Source organism: Aspergillus puulaauensis, chromosome 2 (assembly GCF_016861865.1).
Source record: "Aspergillus puulaauensis MK2 DNA, chromosome 2, nearly complete sequence".
NCBI lineage: Eukaryota > Fungi > Ascomycota > Eurotiomycetes > Eurotiales > Aspergillaceae > Aspergillus > Aspergillus puulaauensis.
In genome coordinates, this window is record NC_054858.1 from 2,024,552 (window position 1) to 2,044,617 (window position 20,066).

Here is a 20,066-nt window from a genome sequence, read left to right on the forward strand (position 1 = left end):
ATATATGCCTTATTGTGACTTTGGATATGGAGTTAATCTTATAGAGTAAACAGTGATATATACCTTATGCTTTGGCAATTTCCTTGTCATCTTTCACATCACATGCATACAAACGTCCCAACCGTCTTCAAGGTTGAGATTCTCAGTTTCCTATTGTGGCGGGGTCGAGTTTAGATCCAAGGCGAATCTATCACCCATCTAGAAACCCGAAATATGTTTCCTACGAAAGTTAACTTTTCATCTTAGAGTGCCAACAGTTAATCTCTCATGCAATGGTATTTGGTGCCTGCGATTTCCAACAAAAAAAAACTCATCTCCCGTGTGCATGGAATAATTTCTTCAAAGAAACCTCCCAATGGACCCATCATTGCTTGACTATGCCCGTTTCCATGGAATTGCTAGTGATTACACTGCAGTTGATCCGCGCGCGCACATCGATGACACTCTCCAATCTGGTCCTAAAGACGACCTATCGCTTCAACACGCCCAGTTAGAATGTCATAATCGCCTGGACTTCGCTCGAGCTACACTCGAAGACAATATCCGGAGAGAGAAGCTCTGTCTCTCCAAAGAAGGCGCTCGTTTCCTAACCTCACTTATCCGCAACAATCAGTCACAAAGCTTAGTTATCAACTGGGATGGCCTCTTACCAGACTTCCATCGGGTTGATGCCAAAATTGATCCGCCTATTTTCTCCCTGGAGAGTGAGAGCGATGTCAAGTTATCGCAAAGGCCACTGCGGTACTCCGCTCATGACATTGAGTTGGGACTGTCCAATATATCCGAAGAACTAGCTAACGCTCCGAAACCTCTCGCAGGTCTGCGAGTGAATGAAAATTCATTAATGGATCAGATAAACAGGGACAAGCTCAAATGCTCAAAGGAATCGTTCTCGCTCATACAGAGTGTTAGAAGCGATGCTGGACCGTCTATCTCGGAACTTGAGGATGTCCTAGAAAGTCTCCTGAAGGTGAGTCCTGTACTTTTGGAGAGATTATATTGTCTTAGATTTTGCTAATACCTTTCGACTCACTATAGGATATTCAAATTGAGTCAACAACCCCTGTTCTCCGTCCATTAAGCGCCGAATGTTTCCCTTCAAGCCCAGCACCTATGTTCGACGAACACATGCTACCAATTCCAGCCTCTCCGGCTTCAAATGGGCTAGAATTACTTCGTCATCATCCTGCACCTTGTGGGTTAGAATACGAGTATATAATGAACGAAAATCGATACCCTTTTGCCCCGAATAGAGAGAGCCGGCATGACCACATGGAATTAAGCGAAGGAGATAGCTCGACTCATGATACTCCCAAAATAGAAATCGAACCATCCACCAAAACAGGTTTTCCAACAATGGAACTATGTAATGAAGGAAAGCACTCAATGATTATCGCAACGCTTGAGCCAAGCAGCTCTTCAGCAAATAAATCCGATCCTTCAGAATATGGCACTTGCAACTCAGACGCAAGGTCGAATAATAGGGTCTTTGCAACGACAGCTGCCAAAGTGCCATTGTCAGAACACATGAAGGGGACTGCCGAAGAAAGGACCGTAAAGTTACAGCATACACAGCAGTGCTTGGGAATAAGCTCGAAAAACGACCGTTCCAGAGAAGACCCCGAAAGTCTATCCAAGCATGTGGCTTCTGCCGTGACAAAACAGCCCCAGAAATTTAGAGCAGGCTCATGCCACCAACATACATTAGAACCACATGGAGTCCATGAGACTAAAATTCCTGTTCCACAATTACGACGCGTAACCCTGGGCTCCTTGTCATCGTTCATGGAGACAAGGGGAAGAAGCACCAAAAAGCAGATACTTGCGAAAAGTCCTTACTTTGCTAGTGAAGCGTCTCGGGGTCCTGAACAACAAAACAATTACTTTGATACTAGTTTCAGAGAACAGCAGCAGCAAAATGTAAATGTTTCCAAATCCCTACGAACACCTTCGATTCCTGCCGTTCAAGCACCCCGGTGTCCCGCGCAGCATGGTGGCCTTGTTCTCTTCATATCAACTGGGCTGCTGGAAACCCACATGCAAGTTATACAATGCCTTGAGGGATCAGATCACCCTCCACAGCTCATTTACCGAGATTATGGGAATGGCTCATCGAAATGTCAGTCCAGACAACAACCAAGAGAATCATCATCCCAACATCCCCAGACAACATCAATCCATTCACCAGATGAAGCAGATATAATTCTGTCGCCCAGAACCGGAATTATCCTAACAACCTCACAAGCAACCATGCAGCTATACCTTCCGGGGCACAAATCCACTTTCACCCAACCCAATCTTCCCCAAATCAAAGCCGTAAACTCTCCGCTCCGCGAGTCCGTTTATCGACTCTCCACAAGATATCAACAGTTATACGTATTTATATCGCACGGCACCGAACAATCAAAGCGCTCCAAATCTCGGGCTTCAACCCGTCAGCTCTCTGCAAATGAAAACCTCCTTAACTCCCTAACATCCTTGTCTGCATTCTGTACCTCATTGTCCGAGTACTCATCCATAACTCCGCTCATAATACCCTCTGTCCCGGAATCAGCCGCTGCATGGATCTTGGCCCTTTCCCATAAGCATCTCTGTCAACTTCCACCTCAGCGGCCCAACCCATACTCTCCGTACACGATTGCATTTACGCCCGTGAACCCGAAACCACAACTCGGGGCTTTTCTGGGGAATCCGGGGGAGAGTGTTTGGGAGCTTTTTCTTCGGAGGGTGGGGCTAAATCCGTATGCTGCACAGGTTGTGCTTGCTGTTCTGAGGAGAGACGGCGAGGACGCGGTTAATGGCAGTGAATTCCATGAGTCGGGCGTCCAGCAAATGGGTGGGTATCTCTCTAGATTTGTAGAGATGTCATTGGAAGACCGAAGAGTGTTATTTGGGGGTCTACTCGGGGAGAATATTCTGAAGCGAGTTGATTCGCTCATTGAGAGGGACTGGCAGTGCGATTGGGCCCTAAACTTCGATGATGGGATTGAATGAATGGGTGGCTGAAGTGTATTGCTGGTTGATACATGGAGCTACCGACAGATCGATAGAGATGCGTGTAAGAGAGGAGATATCTGATGTTATTACTTATGCTCGTCAAGCCAATAGATGAGGCATGTGAGAGCTAGATTTAGAAATACAACAAATGGTATGCAAAACAATCATTCACGCTTTCGGCAATAAATGCAAGAAGGAACAATATCCCAAGAGTATGAGGGAACAGCGAATGTTCCCCTGCTGTCATCCAGGCACGTTTTCTAGTTTTTTTTTTTTTTTTTTATAGGGGGTTGCAACATTGAGGATCATGATTTTGTCAAAAGGTATAATACAAGGACTCGGTCTCTGACGGTTCGACCCAAGAGGGACGAAACGAACAAGAACATCGCGTTAAATCCGATTCATGGTCTTCTTTACTCGTTGATCTTGGCAAGGATCCTAATTGTTAATGTTAGACTTGTTTTGACCATCAAAGATGGATGGAAGGGCATACTCAGAGTCCCGGAAGAGAGTGTACTCCTCCTCACCGACCTTGAGGGGGCTACCACCGAACTAAAGACAGAAAAGAAACCTGGTTAGCATCTAGTCTCTTGATCGTATATATACGATAATCCTCAAATATCCTAGCTCGTTTAATTCCAGGTCACAGGGGCGAAACGTACCTGGGGGATCAGAACGCGGTCACCAGCGTTGACGCCCATGGGGACGCGCTGGCCGTTGCGGTCAACGGCACCGGGACCAACAGCGAGAACCTTAGCCTCGTTCTGCTCCTTGACGCTGCTCTCGGGGAGGAAGATGCCGGAGGCGGTCTTGGCCTCGGGCTTGACGCGCTGGACGAGGACGCGGTCCAGGAGAGGAGCAAGGTTCTTGACGCTGCGGAGGAAAGACTAGCAAATCCAATGCATATTAGAAATTCGATCTCTCCTCCAGCGAACTAGAAGCCGGAGCCCACCTTTGCAGGGGTTGGCTCTCCGCCGAAAAAGTTTTGACGGCCTTCAAGTTCGCATCAGGGAGTCATCGGAACGACGTACCATGGTGAGATTATACGAAATGGGTATTAAGCACCGAAAATGACTTAAAAGGCGAGAAGGAGCAAGCGTGGGTGGATAAGGAGGTTGAGACGTGGAAGCAAAAGGGAAGAAAAGCGCAAGCCGGCAAGCTGGGGAAGAAGATCCGATCTGGACTCGCGAGAAATTTCCAGAATGCCAAGACCTCCAGCTCTCCACGACCTGCCGAGGGTATCCTTTCGCGCTCTCAACTCCGTCAACGGTCAATTATCCATGCTAAAATAGGCACTCGGATTATGCGTTCATCTACTGAAGAAGTCCTCCTGGCGGGATTGAATCTGATCAAGCTCTACTACGCATTCAACAACAATGCCCCTGCCATAGTTATACTATGAACCGAAGCTTACCGCAGCTGCGGAAGCTCCTTACTGCCGAAAGCGCAGCTATCGGGTATCACTCAACCTACTGATGCGCGGTTCAATGATGCGGGAGGTGAGATCTCTCAGGGAATTGTATTCTCATTTGTGGTTATTACAGGTTATTCATGACTAATGCCTCCGTTTCATGGCTTTTAACGGTTGTACTACCATCTCCTTCCCCGTCCTCGACCGCCACCTCCACCATAACCACCTCCATAACCCATTTGGCCCTGGCCACCACCTTGACCACCGAACCCACCTTGAGCTTGTTGCCCGCCGCCTGCACCGGATTGCCCACCCATCATTGCCTGTGCATGTTGCATGAAAGACATTGGGTCCATAGAGGCAGGATCTAGCCCTTGCGACATCATCGATGCCAGCATTCCCTGCATCATGTCTGGGTTCATATCTGGCATCCCTGGTATCCCGGGCATCGGAGGCGGTGCATTCGTAGTAGGAGGTCCAGCTCCCGGCTGCGCGCCGGGCATTGGGGGAAGCCCCATGGTTAGGAAGCTCTGCATATCATCCAGCTGTCTCCTCTGGTCTCCCACTTCCTTCCGTAGTTCTTGCTGCTTCAAGACATAGCTTGCCCAGGTAAACTCGTCAAATCCGTAGTTGAAATAGTCCGTCATGTCTGTCCCTGGTCGCCTCCATGGCTTATCATCCTCGGGGAAATCAACATCCATATCAGTTGACAGGACCGGCTTTCCTGTAGCAGGATGGATAGGGTTCGCATGGACGTCAATCGTGGATGCGTGCACTGGCGGGTATGCTGAGCCTGGTTTTTGTGATACAGGTCGCGTTCCAGACGGCACTGACGATGTGGTGTCAACTTTGGGTGTTAATGAAGGTGTCAGAGATTTCGGAGCGGCAGGAGAATCGGCGGATGTGGACCGTTGAGTGTCGGCTTTTAATGTGGTATGGCGAGGATGGGGACTGCACAACTTTTAGCAAATGCGATTGTCATGAGAAGCGATTGACCTCACGCTTCTGGAGGAGGCGCATCCGGAGGAGCCTCTGTGATGATATTGAAATCGTCCTAGAGTCGCTAATTAGCAAGGTCCACTTCGACAGCCTCAGATGTTGCGTACCTCATCATCTTCCTCCTCTACCTCCTCTTCTTCCTCGCCCTCGTTCGAGTCGTTCATCGGAGTGTCGGTCGCGGGTCTTCGAGGATCCCGGGATTGAGTGACCGGCACCGCATCGGCGGGATCATAGAGATCATCGTCATCGTCCTCCATACTGCGCGTTAATTCAAAAAGCTGGCGGACTTGAATGGAGGGGGGCGATCGAAAACGTCGAAGCTCTGCTCCTTGTTACACTGATCCTGCGGAGATAGCTTGAAGTTTGCTTTGTTTGCTTTCCTCCAATCGGCTTTGTCAAGGCACTAGCAAACCCACGAGACGGTCATAACCAAAGAAATGGGAAACTTGTCCGAAAGAAGGCGATGATCAAATTAGCAAGTAGGGGAAGACTCTTAAAATTTATAGTCTTTGTCTGATCTCTAAAGTATGGCCAATCCCATGTGGTAAAGATTCTGGTGCATGGGGTCACGTGCTGTCCTCCAATCCACTGCGATCAAATGCGATAAGCTCAATTCGGGCTGTTCAACGTCTACATCGATATCTGTTTCTGTTAGGGTGTGCTTCCAGTGCTCCACAATGCCACCGTCTGAACCCCCAAGCCACAGCTCGACTCCTCGGTCATTTACAAGCCAAACCGCTTCTGCGGAAGATCTCCTCAAATCACAAACCGTCGGTCTTGTTCATCTTTCCGATTTCCGCAAACGCCGCGCGGAAGTTCTAGAGCAGAAAGAGCGCGAGGCGCATGACAAGTCCTTGGGTAGATTTACCTCCGGTAATTCAAGAAGCGCGACTCCTTCAGCGGGCGATGTAACTGACGGGTAAGTAACGGCACCTATTTTGATCTACATTTCTAGCTAATCGCAACCGGTAGGAATTCAACATCACGAAGCGAGGGGCCTCCCAAGAAGAAGAAAAAGAAACAACTTGCAAAGAGCAAACTATCGTTTGGAAATGAAGACGAAGAGGGGGACGATGAGGAAGTATTTCACAAATCAAAGCCGAAGGCTGCGGGAGTTTCGACGCCGGCCGAATTAACTGCCTCGCGCTCTGACACCAATACGCCCTTTGATGAGAGCTCTGTACCGTCATCTCGTCGCATTACACCAAATCCTAATGCTCCTCCTCCTCCGAAGGCGCTCACGAAGGCCTCGCTGAAAGCCGAGGCAGAGGCTCGAGATGCCTTGCGCAAAGAATTTCTGGCGATGCAAGATTCCGTTAAGAATACCGAGATTTTGGTCCCTTTTGTCTTTTACGATGGAACAAATATACCCGCGGGAACAGCTAAAGTTAAGAAGGGGGACCAAGTCTGGTTGCTTTTGGATCGGTGTCGAAAAGTTGGTGCTGAACTGGGCGTCAGTGGTACCAGCGGCGCATCAAAAGGTCGAAAGTACAATCGCCGTGAGTGGGCAAGAATAAGTGTGGATGACTTGATGCTCGTAAAAGGAGAAGTCATTATTCCACATGTATGTTCTTCCTTCCATATGTCAATGGCGCCTCGCTAACAGTCACTTCTAGCACTACGAACTATACTATTTCATTGCCAACAGTGTTCCCAGTTTTTCCAACACCGGGGGCCTACTTTTCGATTATTCTAACAAACCTCCACCCCCACCCCCAACCGATGATCCTTTGTACCGGCCGAGTAACGACGAGCTCGAGGGAGGCGAGAGAGATCCCACGCTAACGAAGGTAGTCGATAGACGGTGGTACGAGCGAAACAAACACATCTTTCCGGCAAGTCTATGGCGGGAGTACGAACCGGGTGCGGAGTTTGAGGAGAAGATGCGTACGACGAGACGTGATGCTTCGGGAAATACCTTTTTCTTCTGATCTTGCTGCTCCACGGCATAATATAGAAATCATTGCTACATATAAACGGGTGCGTTGGAACTAAAAGAACTTGTATATTTTTAAGATACCCAATTAAATGAAATCAACTCTCGTATAACCGGATTCATCATTTACTTATTATTTTGCCCTTGGTTTTACGGTACTCAGGTAGCATCGTGGTGAAGCTGCAGACCTACGCGGTCCCGTACCTCGAGACAGCACCTACCTTCCTCGTTATTTCCATCCCATCTTCCTAAATGATCCCACCAAATCCACATCGACATTCTCATCATCAGCCTCCGCTTGACCAGCGACGCAAAGATGGATTTCTACCTGCGGTGCAACTCTCTCAGCTGCCGAGCGCCTTTAAAGGAGCGAGCGGTCGTTACTACCTGCTCGTGAGTATCATCATCGTGTTGCATAACCCCCAGTCTAGCTAAAACCACGAGCTGACCTCCCAGACACATTTTCTGCCTTCAGTGTGCTGAAGCCCTTGGGCTCTCACGTCCCGCCGGAGGCGAACGTCGCTGTCCGGCCTGCGACATGACCCTCATCAACCCAGACGATGCCGTATCGACCGTTCTTAATCCGACAGAAGACTACAAAACAAGTGTGCTCAGTGGCCTCGATCCAAATACCGTAATGGAATGTACTGGGCGAGCCTTACAATTTTGGACCTATCAAACGACTCAAGAAATGTGTGCTTCAGTCCACCCAAGTGTTTCCAAACAGCAAGGCTGATGAAATACCAAGCTTCTACCAGGATTTCCTAGGAAAGGCATTGACGGATAAATACGCAAATTTGAATTCCCAGATGGACAAAGTGATCCATAACGCCAACAAGGAGATTTCGACGTTGCAGACGAGGCTTATTGGTTGGTGCAATTGCTATCCAGGCTGTCCATTTATATACTATCTAACGATATGTCTCCAGACACGCAAACGGTGCAGGAGCAACTCCGCAAGAAGAACCAAGAGCTTGCTGACATGTATCGGGAGAAATGCAAGAAGTTCACTCAAATCACTCACTTATACAACGTGCTCAAATCTCGAGCCATGAGATCTCAAATGCAAAATGCTGCCGTTTCTCAGGCATTCAACGATCTTGAAATACCGCGTAATGGTCCATCAAGCTTGGTGGCACAAACTCACGGTGCACAAGTACCTCCACAGACTCCATCAGCCTTCCAGCAGAGGACATATCCTCTGGATCTGGATGGAGTAGAACAACTTCATCGACACCAGCGGAGTGGTACAGGAAGTTCGAAGGGGACAAAACAAAAGTCTAATCCGACAGCTATGGCCCCTCCAAGCCGTCCACCTGTTGGCATGAGGAGGGGTACGTCCATTATTTCATTTCATGCGGAGATACTAACGCATTCTAGGAGAACCCCCGAATGCTACACCCCAGCATCGCACACGACTCGCGGGCGTCTCACGCCCTTCCACATCGGCTGGGATGTCCCAATTACCGAATGATAATATAATGTTGGAGCGTTTCCATGCTGAGCGACCACCCACCGAAGGGTTTATGAACGACCATCATCACCACTCTAATCACCGGCAAACCCTAAATGTCCAGAACGACAGATCGCCAGGCGAGGCGCCGGCGATAAGATCATACTTCAACACCACAATGAATTAATGCTATGGAAACTCAGAAATAGTATCGTATAGTAGACTTGAGCGACCCGATTATATAGATTTAGTGGTAAATTGGGTTCGTGGTTAGCAGTTGGGGAATTATATATAGTCCAAGGTCATAGAAAATATAGTTCAAAAGTGTGAACCAGTGAGTCCTTATATTAACCACAACGACCCTCAAGAAATATAAATTATTCGTAGATATAGCTTGGAGATCATGAAATGCGTCAACTTATTGTGACTTTATCCTTACCTATATTCAACCGAGCCAAGGTAGTATGGTTGTAGGGCCGACTACATACCGCGCACACCTTATGAAAGCAAACAACCCAGAAAAAAAAAAAAAGTCCAACTCTGACAACAAAAGTCCAAGCCAAAGTCTCTCCGGCGTCCGCTATCTATATAAATAAGAATCAACTCTCCACCGGGCAACTATGTAGGGCTAGTCAACGCTTCTCGGACGGACGGAAGCACCGAAAACTACGACCATCCGCCATCCGCCCGCCATCCGCGCTTCCACTGCTCCGAGTCCAACCACAAACGACCCCGTTCTTTATTATTTAATTTCCTGCTCGCATGGCCCCTGTCAAAGAGCTCTTGTGGGCCTCCTTTATCTTTATCTTTATTTAAGCTTATTTGGACACCTGTATTTGGTATACGCGTATTTCTGTACCATGGCCTGGTACCTGTATTGTCACCATACTACATTTATCATGTTTTATGCTACTTTCTTATTCTCTCCTTGAGATAACTGAATTTCATACAAGCGATCTTATTGGAACTTACTCTCAGTTTACTCAAACATGAGCCTAGGACCACGTCGTATGATCTAGTTCGTATTGTCAGAAGTTGGTGGAGTATATCAGTACAGAAAGCCCGTTGATGGCGATGAGGGTTCACAATTGTGGATTGAGTAATTATTGTATTTGAACTTGCGATTTATGAGCGGGATCTGGGGAAGTTTATGGAATTGTTAACTACTTTTGCCTATCACGGCGAGATTGCTATGGACATTTGGGAATAGTATGTTCTATTTTCACGAATCTAAGAACAACAGCGGAATCCGTACAACGAAATATCACCTTCGTCAATCATCTTTACCGTGGATTTAAGAAATGGAAACAAAATGGATGAAAATGCAGAAAAGCCGTCATGCCGTGCGTCGAGAAGGAACCTCGTATAGAATTAAATTAAGTAGATCAAAAAAACGCCCTCCTTTTTGTTTACGCAGAACCGAACTCCTTGATATCAGTTTGCTTGCCCTGGAGGGCAAGAGGAACGATACCACTGACGTGCATCTCAGGTCCGTAGACGTGCATGTCGAGGCCAAGCTCCTCGCCGACAGCTTTGATGTTCTTAAGACCTTCCTGGTAGTTAGGACCGGCGCGGCGAACCCAGATCTGGACCTTGTGTTCGTTTAGAACAGGGGCAACCTCCCGCAGCGCGCGGATGACACCCTTGAAGGTGGAAGCAACGTTGGTGAAGTTGGCAATACCGCCACCGATGAAGAGGACCTTTCCGTCGGGGTGAACGGGAGAACGGAGCATTAGGTCGAGGATAGTGCGGGCGTAGTTGAAAGTCTGAGTCTCGGTGGGGGCACCGGAGTACTCACCGTAGTTGGCGAGCTCGCTGACGAAACCAGCAGAGGCAATGGCATCCGCGTAGACGACCGAGGCACCACCACCAGCGACAAGAGTCCAGACACGGCCATTGGCGTTAAGAACAGTGAGCTTGAGGGAGGCACCAGTCTTGGCATCCATGTCTGAAATGAACTTCTCCTCCTTGCTCAATTCACGACCGAAGGGAGCGGGGAACTCCATGGGAGGACCAGCATCAATGTTGATCTTATCAGATGTGGGAGCAGCAGCCAGGCCAAGGTTAGCCGGGCTACGAGCAACAGCCCACTTGGTACCACACTCGAACTCAGCAGTTTGGTCGAGCTTAGCAGCCAAGTCAAGGAAGTGGACTTCGGCAGAAGTAGCATCAGCGTTAGGGATGACCACAAGAGGGTTGATTTCAAGGTAGGTGAACTGGCAGTCAACGTAGACAGCGTAGAGGCGGGAGATGAAGTCCACGAGGACGTTGTGGACGCCCGTGGGGACCTTGCTGAGAAGAGCCGAAACAATCTCCTCGTTGGAGGGGTAGTTCTTGAGGTTGACGGGGATTAGAAGCTTCTCCGCCTTAGCATCAACATCACCGACATCGACACCACCCTCGTGGGTGAAGAGGATCCAGTCACCCTAAGAAAGAGAGATCAGTCTTTGAATACAGGTTGAAGTAGGCTGGATATGTTTTCTTACCTCACGCACTGAGTGGATGTTGATGTAGTACTCGGTTTCCTGGGGGTGAGGAACGAAGGGCTCGACGAGGAACTGGCGGAGCACACCGACGACGGTCTCAACCTTTTGTTCCTTTGTAGCACGAGCTTCAATCCATTCCCTAGCCTCAGCCCAAGTCTTGTTCAGAGCGAGCAGACCGCTTTTGCCTCGTCTCTTGATCAATTGGTCGGGCTTAGCCACAAACTTGGATCCGGGGGCCAACAGCCACGGGTATGTAACCTCTGCCTGGTCGAGGACATCCTTCACGGCAAGGTCGTCGGGGAAGTACAGAGAAGCGAGTCTGGGGGGAGGGTTGTGGGTGGTCGAAGGAGGGAGAGGAGTAGGCTTGATGACGGGGGCGCGAGTGAGGTGGTAGTTGAGGATGGCCTTGCCATCGGCTTCGAGGATTGACTTGGCGGACATTGTGTATATGTGGATGTAGGAGAATAAGAGGGGATGAGATAGAAGGTTGAGAGGCAAGAGTAGGAGGTAGGAGGGAGAGTATGATAAAGGGAAACAAGCCCCAGATGACAATTAGCAGGATATGGAGGAGAGGAAGAGGAGGATGGAGGAAGAGAAATGGACGTGAGAATAATTTGTCTGCGAGGTCGGCGGAAAAAAAAGCCCTGCCAGATGAAGATAAATTATGATGACGGGGCTGAGGGGAGGGGAAAACAAAAAGGTGTGCTGATGGTGGTACCTGGAAAAGGCTCGTAACAGTCAATACTGAGGGTTCTGATACAGATGGATACGGGTACAAAGTCAATTCAAGAACAGCACAGAGGTGGTGGGGAGAGCATTGGGCCCCTCTTTTTGTGCGGTCAACTTCACAAGCTGTTGTTGGGCGCTCTGATTTTCATTCCTACTGGAGCTTTATCGATACCGAGATCGCGTTGGGGATCTGCGGGACGGTAATTTTAGTTGCAGTATCCGCCCTACGCTGTAGCCTGAATACTGTTCCCACCGCAACGAGCTGGTTCTCTGACCAGACCATGCGTTTTGTTGAGTCTGGCACTCTGGCATGATCTTCTGTTGGATGTGACCTTGATCTTTCGAATCTTGGATAGCTAACGGCGCCGGTATTTCGTGCCTCGGCCAGAACTTCTCGAAGATCGGGGTGAGGGGCACGGTATCGCCAGTACACGGAGTTTACTCATAACTATACTCCGGAATTTATCTTCTGACCTAAGATATTTATACTCCGCACCATTCTCGGGATAATAGAATGTGTTGCTGAGCTGAAAGAGGGCTGCGCCTGTACTCTGCATATTACTATTCGATCCTCGAATATTCACTCCTCTGCGGGGTGAAGTGGTGGAAACGTATCATGGATCTATACCCAACCGGCGGACCCAACAACTCTGGGGTATCCACCAAATGCTGGATTCTTCGATGTAGGCCCAGGAACGAGTCAACGGCCGCTTTCATGATAGATTCTTCAGGGTACTGGCAAGAACGATCTCCATAAAATGATAGATTCTTCTGAGTAAGTGCAAGAACGACCATCCCCTTTCTCCTTTAGACTCTCGAGAATTTGACCGAGATGGCAATGCTCACGGAGCTGCCCACTGCTACTATGAGTAAGTAGAACTCCGGTCCCCGTCGTCACCTGTAGTCTCACTTTTCGTCGGGGTAGCAGCAGGCGTTCCAATGTTCGCATTTCAGCTGGATCCCTCGTATCTCTCGTCATCTTAAAGACAATCCATGCCAATAATAAGCTCCAGTTTCAACCCAAGTCTGAAGTTGTCGGTGATTTCCCATCCCCAACTGTTGGTGGGTCGCCCCAGTGTACTGTCACGTATTGTATCGCCTGACTATCCATCGATACCATACATCTTTTTTTACTCACCTTCAGCACAAGCTCCATAATAATAATAATCAGTAATCCTTCTCTTTAACCCCCTCCCATCAGCTCCCGATATCGTTTTCTTTTTCTTCAATTTCAACCTGGGTCCTTTTTTTATTCTCTTCTCTTGATTCTCCTCCTCTTTACCTTCTCCATCTCTCCGTTCCTCCCTCTCCATCCTCGCCTTTTCTCCATCGTGGTTGGAACCCTCAGCTTTTTCTCACATCTTCTTCCCTCCTATTCCCCTCCATTCGAGGTTGCAGGCTGCTTGAATTGCATCTGCTTCTCATTAATACCCTCACATACCCTCACCTCTTTCCTACCCGTTTCTTGGAAGCTCTGTTGACAGGTAAGCATTGTTACATATCTAAACCACTGACACCGCAAACTAACAGCGATCTAGAGTATCAGCCATCATGCCTGCAGCCCCCCTGCTCAGCACCGCCAACGGTGCCAATGCCAATGATAACATCACTCGCTTCGAGCCTCCCAGCCGAGTGCGGTCTCCCTTCGCCGATGCCCTTTTCCACAACAAGACAAGATGCTTCGTATAGTGAGTGGTTTGTCAAATTAGGTCTAATTGCATAGACTGACGGCCGATGTAGTGGTATGCAGCCCCGAGCTGTCCAGGGTATGCTTGACTTCGACTTCATCTGCAAGCGGACTACCCCCTCCGTTGCTGGTATCATCTACACATTCGGCGGTCAATTCGTCAGCAAGATGTAAGACTTGTTTTTCAAATCGGTGGTATTATCACTATCTAACAGTCCTTTAGGTACTGGGGTACTAGCGAGACTCTGCTTCCCGTCTACCAGGACACCGCAAAGGCCATGGCCAAGCACCCTGACGTCGACACCGTCGTCAACTTCGCCTCTTCCCGTTCGGTCTACAGCTCTACTATGGAGCTGATGCAGTTCCCTCAGGTTAAGTCCATTGCCATTATCGCAGAGGGTGTCCCAGAAAGGGTAAGTTTTCGAGCTTGCCACTCAGCCAAAGCGATCCCAACGCTAATATAATGCCTAGCGCGCTCGCGAAATCCTTGTCGCTGCCCAGGAGAAGGGCATCACCATCATTGGACCTGCTACTGTCGGTGGTATTAAGCCTGGTGCCTACAAGATCGGTAACACTGGTGGTATGATGGACAACATTGTTGCCTCAAAGCTTTACCGCAAGGGTTCCGTTGGCTATGTCTCCAAGTCTGGTGGTATGTCGAACGAACTGAACAACATTATCTCGCAAAACACCGACGGTGTTTACGAGGGTGTCGCCATAGGTGGTGACCGCTACCCTGGTACTACTTTCATCGATCACCTGCTGCGTTACCAGGCCGAGCCTGAGTGCAAGATCCTTGTTTTGCTCGGTGAAGTCGGTGGTGTCGAGGAATACCGCGTTATTGAGGCCGTCAAGAACGGTACTATCACCAAGCCCATCGTCGCCTGGGCCATCGGTACTTGTGCCAGCATGTTCAAGACTGAAGTTCAGTTCGGTCACGCCGGTGCCTCGGCCAACTCGGACCTTGAAACCGCTGTTGCTAAGAACAAGGCCATGAGGGAGGCTGGCATCTTCGTCCCCGAAACCTTTGAAGACATGCCCGCAGTTCTCAAGAAGGTTTACGACGAACAGGTTCAGAGGGGTTCCATCACTCCCCAGCGTGAGCCCGTCCCTCCCAAGATTCCCATCGACTACTCTTGGGCCCAGGAATTGGGTCTTATCCGTAAGCCCGCTGCCTTCATCTCTACCATCTCCGACGACCGTGGTCAGGAGCTTCTGTACGCTGGAATGCCAATCTCCGATGTCTTCAAGGAGGACATTGGTATCGGTGGTGTCATGTCCCTACTCTGGTTCCGCCGCCGCCTCCCCAGCTTCGCTACCAAGTTCTTGGAGATGGTTCTCATGCTTACCGCTGATCACGGTCCCGCCGTGTCTGGTGCCATGAACACCATCATTACCACCCGTGCCGGAAAGGACCTGATCAGTGCTCTTGTCTCTGGTCTCTTGACCATTGGTTCTCGCTTCGGTGGTGCCCTGGATGGCGCTGCTGAAGAGTTCACCAAGGCCTTCGATAAGGGCATGAGCCCCCGTGACTTCGTTGACACCATGCGGAAGGAGAACAAGCTGAGTATGCCACCCCAAACCTTATTACACTCTAGGTTTTCGTATACTAACATGTCACCTAGTTCCCGGAATCGGTCACCGTATCAAGTCCCGCAACAACCCCGATCTTCGTGTTGAGCTGGTCAAGGACTACGTGAAGAAGCACTTCCCCAGCACCAAGCTGCTGGATTATGCTATTGCTGTTGAGACTGTTACAACCTCCAAGAAGGACAACCTCATTCTCAACGTCGACGGTTGCATTGCGGTCTGCTTCGTGGATCTCATGCGCAACTGCGGTGCTTTCTCCGCTGAGGAGTCTGAGGACTACATGAAGATGGGTGTCCTCAACGGTCTCTTCGTTCTGGGTCGCAGCATGGGTCTGATTGCCCATTTCCTCGACCAGAAGAGACTGCGCACTGGTCTCTACCGACACCCTTGGGATGATATCACTTACCTCCTCCCCGCCCTCCAGAAGGGTGGCTCTGAGGGCCGTGTTGAGGTCAACGTATAATTTTAATACATTTTCTAATTATTACTTTTTTTTACTCGCAGAGGAAGCCAGTGTTGGGCACCAGCGACCGCGCGAGCTCATAAAATACGTCAGGAGTTATGATGGCCTATGTTATGCATTTGTTCAATTTATCTTATCTTTTCCATCACGTTGTTGAATACACATCAGAGCACACATGAGACACGAACGTGGATGATTTCTTGCGACGGTCGATCGTAGTATGAAATAGAATTTTCTCAAATTCTATATCAAACCAGCTCTCCAGAGTATAATTACCATTAACTAAAGTCTAATTATCTATCACATAATAAGCCTCGAAGATGAACATTCAACTCCTTTCAGTACAACCCTAAGTACGTTGTAATTATAATGTCTGCGCGGCAATGGAAGCAAGCGAAATGTTAGTTTGGCGTACGCCCGCGGAAGTCCCATAAGAAATTAAGTCGTCATTTATACAATAAAACTATAAAAACGAAGTTATATATATAGCAAAGTAACTTGTACTATAGAACAAATTGTGCCAGTAAAATAATACAGTACGTAGTAGTATTGGAGGTGAAATTAATTGGTATTTTCTTATCGGACTGCCTATAAATTCTTATCAGCACAAGAAAAAAGATAGCTCCCTTGAACACCCACCCGCATTTGTCAAGTCCTCAACAACTCCATTTCTCCTAACGCGACATCACGAAACGAGAAGCGCCTAGATTCGAGGTCATCTGAGAAAATACACGCCAAAATGGTTCGCGTAAAGCATCGCTACCTCCTCATCGACATCCTTTACCCCGACCCATCCTCCGCTTCACCCCCAGGTCGCTCCGACAAACAATCCCAACTCCGAATCCATGCACCCACATCCGACGCCCTAACCCCCAGCCTTCTAGCGAAAATGGTCCGGGATGAAGTCGCTGAGATATTTGGCGACTGGGGCATCGGTAGGTTAGGTGGTGTTGGTGCTGGTGGTGTTAGCGGTACGTTTCTTCTTCTTCTTCTCTTTTCCTGCCGATTTGTCGCAGTACGAGATTGAGAGATTGAATGGGTGTCCATTGGGAAAGGAAATGCTAATTAACTGCGTCTACTAGTGAAATATCTCTCCCCCGCAACATCAACTGCCATAATCCGGTGCCCGCGGGCATCATACCGACTAGTCTGGACGGCTCTTACGTATATGTCTCGCGTCCCTGCTATCAGCGATGCCGGCCGGCCAAAGCGTTTGGATTCGATGGATTTAAAGAGACCGTGTGTCTTTAGGGTGATTCGGGTGTCTGGGACGATACGCAAAGCGGAGGAGGAAGCTGTGCGGATAGCGAGGAGGGAGATAGTTCGGCTTAGGGGAGCCGAGGAGGTGGGTGTTTTGGGGGGTTTGGTTGGGGGGTTGGAGAAGGAAATTGAAAGGGGCTTTGCAGAGGACACCGGTATCGATGATATGGAGGTGGATAGCGATGATGATTGATTGACTGAGGGATTATCGCGATTATTCTGCTCCCTATCAGGTATGGAGTTCTTGTGGGCGTGCTATTGTACATATATATTCGTTAGAGATACCCCATTTGATGCTACATTGCGCTTCTCATTATTGCCATTTCATTTCTTCCGTACTACTTTCACTCCGCCATCCGGAATTGGCGCTCTTGGGCCATATTCGTCGTCATCACCTTCGTTCCCGCCCTGATCGGCTGCTCCCTGCTCGTGTCGTTTGGCTTCTTCTTCAAGCTGCCGCAGCTCCAGCTCATCGTATTCGTCCTTGGCATCTATCCAGCGTTCCTGTACGTCTCGGACGTCCATGGTCCCCATTCCTTCCCGAACAGCCATTTGCCAGACAGAGTCATTTGCTCCTTCTGCTGGTCCGAAAACGTACCCACTGGCGCGGTCAATTACTCGGAGTAGATTCATCATGCTTTTCTTATCCTCCACAGCAACAGTTTCAAATCCCACAAGTCCGAACTCCTCAATTAGGTCAATGATAGCGTTGTTGAGCGGTCCAAATTTCTCGTGAGACAACCGCGATGACTCTGCATCTAGGTGAGGTAGGAGATATGAAAGGTCTTGAACCTCAGTATAGAAATCTAGATTGAACGGAAGCGGCGAATAGTTGGACAGATTATCCATCTTCGTGAGAACATTGAGGTGGGGCAGGTCCATTTGCAGCATGGCGCGAAGACAAAGGATGAGAGAGGAGATATACATCGAAGGTAGCGTGAGGTTGTATGAGTCGACCAAATGTAATACTATTAACTATAGACCTCATTGTCAGATGCGCTCATATAGGAGCTAACAGGAATGGAACACACTCTATAACCCAACTTCTGGATCTTGAAAAAGATATTCCGTAACGATGAATGGTGCGTGAATATTTCTACCTGACCAGGGCAATCGAATATAATATAATCATCTAATGATTCAACCCAAAGCTATTAGCCTACGATCCTGGAAGGTGGATAAAGCATCATCGCAAAATGCGCATACCTCCCAGAGCCTTTAGCCCTTCTTCCAACCAGTCAAAGTTCTCTTCTAACTCTTCCAAAGCGTATAGAACACCACCATTCGGCCCTAACTGGTCTTCGCTCATTATTTCTTCCAGTGTCACGAGGTCGCGCACGTCCAGCGCACACGGATATGATGTCTTGTCATTTGCGGGGTCAAGATTGACGATTGAGCATTTGCGCCCAATAGCTCCGAGGAACTGGTGCATGCCATTGCAATAAGTAGACTTTCCCGCACCAGGCGGACCTATTACTAGTTGCGCAAATGGCATGATGAAGACCGGAAAGGTTGCGAGTGAAGTAAAACTTGAGTAGCTGAAAAGTAAAAAAAAAAGTTGAAGCTCGAGGGTCGCGACGGCGGGGAGATCAAAGACACCAAGGCGGCAAACGGTGGCAGAAACGGCCTGAAGCAACAGCCGCATTATCACCAGGCCGACCGCCGTCGGTTTTAAAGCACATAATATACAGTATTGCCTACAAGCCAAGATGGCGTCAAGTAAGCTTCAAGTCTCATTACCGCTGGATGAGCTATACTGACTACGTTTTAGATCAATTCACCATTGCGTCGCCGCCAACGGATGCTATCTCCGCATTGAAGTTCTCTCCCGCCCCCGATTCTACGCGATTCGTTGTATCTTCGTGGGATAAGAATGTGTATGTTTATGACTTGCGGGACGAGAACGGAGCGGCTGGCGAAGGGAAGCTGCTACAAAAGTTCGAGCATCGTGCGCCGGTCCTGGATGTGTGTTTCGGCGAAACCGAGGACGAGATCTACACCGCTGGCCTGGACTGGGATGTGAGGAGGTGAGTGCGTCGTCCTATCCCAGTTGCATTGGGGCTGTGCGACTGACAAAGTTTTTTTTTTTTTTTTTCTTTTTCTAGAATCGATATAGCATCATCTACCCAAACCGTCCTCAGCAGCCACGATGCTGGCGTCCGAAATGTCGTTTATAGCAAGGAGAACAACATGGTCATATCCTCCTCCTGGGACAACACGTTACATGTGCATCGCATGAGTGAGGACAGGAGCGCTGTCGCCGCATCTACAATAATCCCTCTTCCATCCAGGCCTTTCTCTATGTCTCTCACAGCAGCGAAGCTTGTCGTGGGCATGGCGTCGCGCGCCCTACATATCTACGACTTAAAAGCACTCGCCATCCTCACAGGGGAGTCGGAGGGTGGAAACCCAAGCAGAGTTGAGGTGGAGCCATGGCAGCGTCGTGAAAGCAGCTTGAAGTTTATGACGCGCTGTGTTGCTTGTATGCCGGACGACGCTGGCTATGCTTCCTCGAGCATTGAAGGACGAGTTGCCGTTGAATGGTTTGATCCATCAGCAGAGTCACAAGCACGAAAGTACGCTTTCAAATGTCACCGACAGGCGTCGGGCGATGTTGACGTGGTATATCCGGTTAATTCGCTAGCGTTCCATCCAATCCATGGAACATTCGCATCTGGAGGAGGGGATGGTGTGGTTGCTCTCTGGGATGGCATTGCGAAGAGGAGGATCAGACAATACCAAAAGTATCCCTCAAGCGTAGCTTCTGTGGGTTTCAGCTCCGATGGTAAATATCTCGCAATTGCTATCAGCCCCGGTTATGAAGATGGAAAGGAGAACTTTGTCGACGGGACTGTCAAAATCTATGTGCGTGAACTTGGAGAAACGGAAGCAAAGGGAAAAGGCGCGAAATAAAATGTGATACAATTAACCCTTACGAAAATGGCTTTTTGTGACTGGCGTATAAACCAAGCAGACTCGAGTAATAACATTCTTCGAGGTATTTACGCTGCTCCAAATCAGCACCAGCTAACTCAACAATATAGCATCTAATCAT

The 20,066-nt window shown here is 49.0% G+C and overlaps 10 protein-coding genes across 10 annotated transcripts; 6 read left to right on the forward strand and 4 right to left on the reverse strand.

Moving 5' to 3' along the window:
- Positions 1–355: 355 nt before the first annotated feature.
- On the forward strand, positions 356–2,994 carry APUU_20836S (uncharacterized protein; the record flags this gene model as incomplete). The annotated part of the gene is made up of 2 exons (XM_041699522.1): positions 356–970; positions 1,039–2,994. 2 exons carry the CDS (start codon positions 356–358, stop codon positions 2,992–2,994), a joined length of 2,571 nt encoding a protein of 856 aa, XP_041552598.1.
- A 416-nt stretch (positions 2,995–3,410) lies between these two features.
- HSP10 (GroES family chaperonin) lies at positions 3,411–4,031 on the reverse strand (the record flags this gene model as incomplete). Its single annotated transcript, XM_041699523.1, has 4 exons — positions 3,411–3,435; positions 3,491–3,549; positions 3,660–3,884; positions 4,029–4,031. 4 exons carry the CDS (start codon positions 4,029–4,031, stop codon positions 3,411–3,413), a joined length of 312 nt encoding a protein of 103 aa, XP_041552599.1.
- A 556-nt stretch (positions 4,032–4,587) lies between these two features.
- fip1 (cleavage polyadenylation factor subunit FIP1) lies at positions 4,588–5,664 on the reverse strand (the record flags this gene model as incomplete). Its single annotated transcript, XM_041699524.1, has 3 exons — positions 4,588–5,359; positions 5,410–5,462; positions 5,515–5,664. The coding sequence occupies 3 exons, from the start codon at positions 5,662–5,664 to the stop codon at positions 4,588–4,590; spliced, it is 975 nt and encodes a 324-aa protein (XP_041552600.1).
- Positions 5,665–6,084: 420 nt separating this feature from the next.
- On the forward strand, positions 6,085–7,338 carry APUU_20839S (FAM50/XAP5 family protein; the record flags this gene model as incomplete). The annotated part of the gene is made up of 3 exons (XM_041699525.1): positions 6,085–6,326; positions 6,380–6,971; positions 7,024–7,338. The coding sequence occupies 3 exons, from the start codon at positions 6,085–6,087 to the stop codon at positions 7,336–7,338; spliced, it is 1,149 nt and encodes a 382-aa protein (XP_041552601.1).
- Positions 7,339–7,659: 321 nt separating this feature from the next.
- APUU_20840S (uncharacterized protein) lies at positions 7,660–8,983 on the forward strand (the record flags this gene model as incomplete). Its single annotated transcript, XM_041699526.1, has 5 exons — positions 7,660–7,736; positions 7,800–8,036; positions 8,092–8,213; positions 8,273–8,677; positions 8,724–8,983. The coding sequence occupies 5 exons, from the start codon at positions 7,660–7,662 to the stop codon at positions 8,981–8,983; spliced, it is 1,101 nt and encodes a 366-aa protein (XP_041552602.1).
- A 1,222-nt stretch (positions 8,984–10,205) lies between these two features.
- On the reverse strand, positions 10,206–11,723 carry aclA (putative ATP citrate lyase subunit (Acl); the record flags this gene model as incomplete). Its single annotated transcript, XM_041699527.1, has 2 exons — positions 10,206–11,222; positions 11,283–11,723. The coding sequence occupies 2 exons, from the start codon at positions 11,721–11,723 to the stop codon at positions 10,206–10,208; spliced, it is 1,458 nt and encodes a 485-aa protein (XP_041552603.1).
- A 1,839-nt stretch (positions 11,724–13,562) lies between these two features.
- Positions 13,563–15,751, forward strand: ACL1 (putative ATP citrate lyase, subunit 1; the record flags this gene model as incomplete). Its single annotated transcript, XM_041699528.1, has 5 exons — positions 13,563–13,699; positions 13,752–13,868; positions 13,922–14,111; positions 14,170–15,265; positions 15,324–15,751. 5 exons carry the CDS (start codon positions 13,563–13,565, stop codon positions 15,749–15,751), a joined length of 1,968 nt encoding a protein of 655 aa, XP_041552604.1.
- Positions 15,752–16,490: 739 nt separating this feature from the next.
- APUU_20843S (Rpp14/Pop5 family protein) lies at positions 16,491–17,204 on the forward strand (the record flags this gene model as incomplete). Its single annotated transcript, XM_041699529.1, has 2 exons — positions 16,491–16,722; positions 16,834–17,204. The coding sequence occupies 2 exons, from the start codon at positions 16,491–16,493 to the stop codon at positions 17,202–17,204; spliced, it is 603 nt and encodes a 200-aa protein (XP_041552605.1).
- Positions 17,205–17,335: 131 nt separating this feature from the next.
- On the reverse strand, positions 17,336–18,506 carry APUU_20844A (GTPase GPN2; the record flags this gene model as incomplete). Its single annotated transcript, XM_041699531.1, has 3 exons — positions 17,336–17,986; positions 18,043–18,143; positions 18,218–18,506. 3 exons carry the CDS (start codon positions 18,504–18,506, stop codon positions 17,336–17,338), a joined length of 1,041 nt encoding a protein of 346 aa, XP_041552606.1.
- A 214-nt stretch (positions 18,507–18,720) lies between these two features.
- APUU_20845S (WD40 repeat domain-containing protein) lies at positions 18,721–19,924 on the forward strand (the record flags this gene model as incomplete). Its single annotated transcript, XM_041699532.1, has 3 exons — positions 18,721–18,730; positions 18,783–19,038; positions 19,117–19,924. 3 exons carry the CDS (start codon positions 18,721–18,723, stop codon positions 19,922–19,924), a joined length of 1,074 nt encoding a protein of 357 aa, XP_041552607.1.
- Positions 19,925–20,066: the final 142 nt, after the last annotated feature.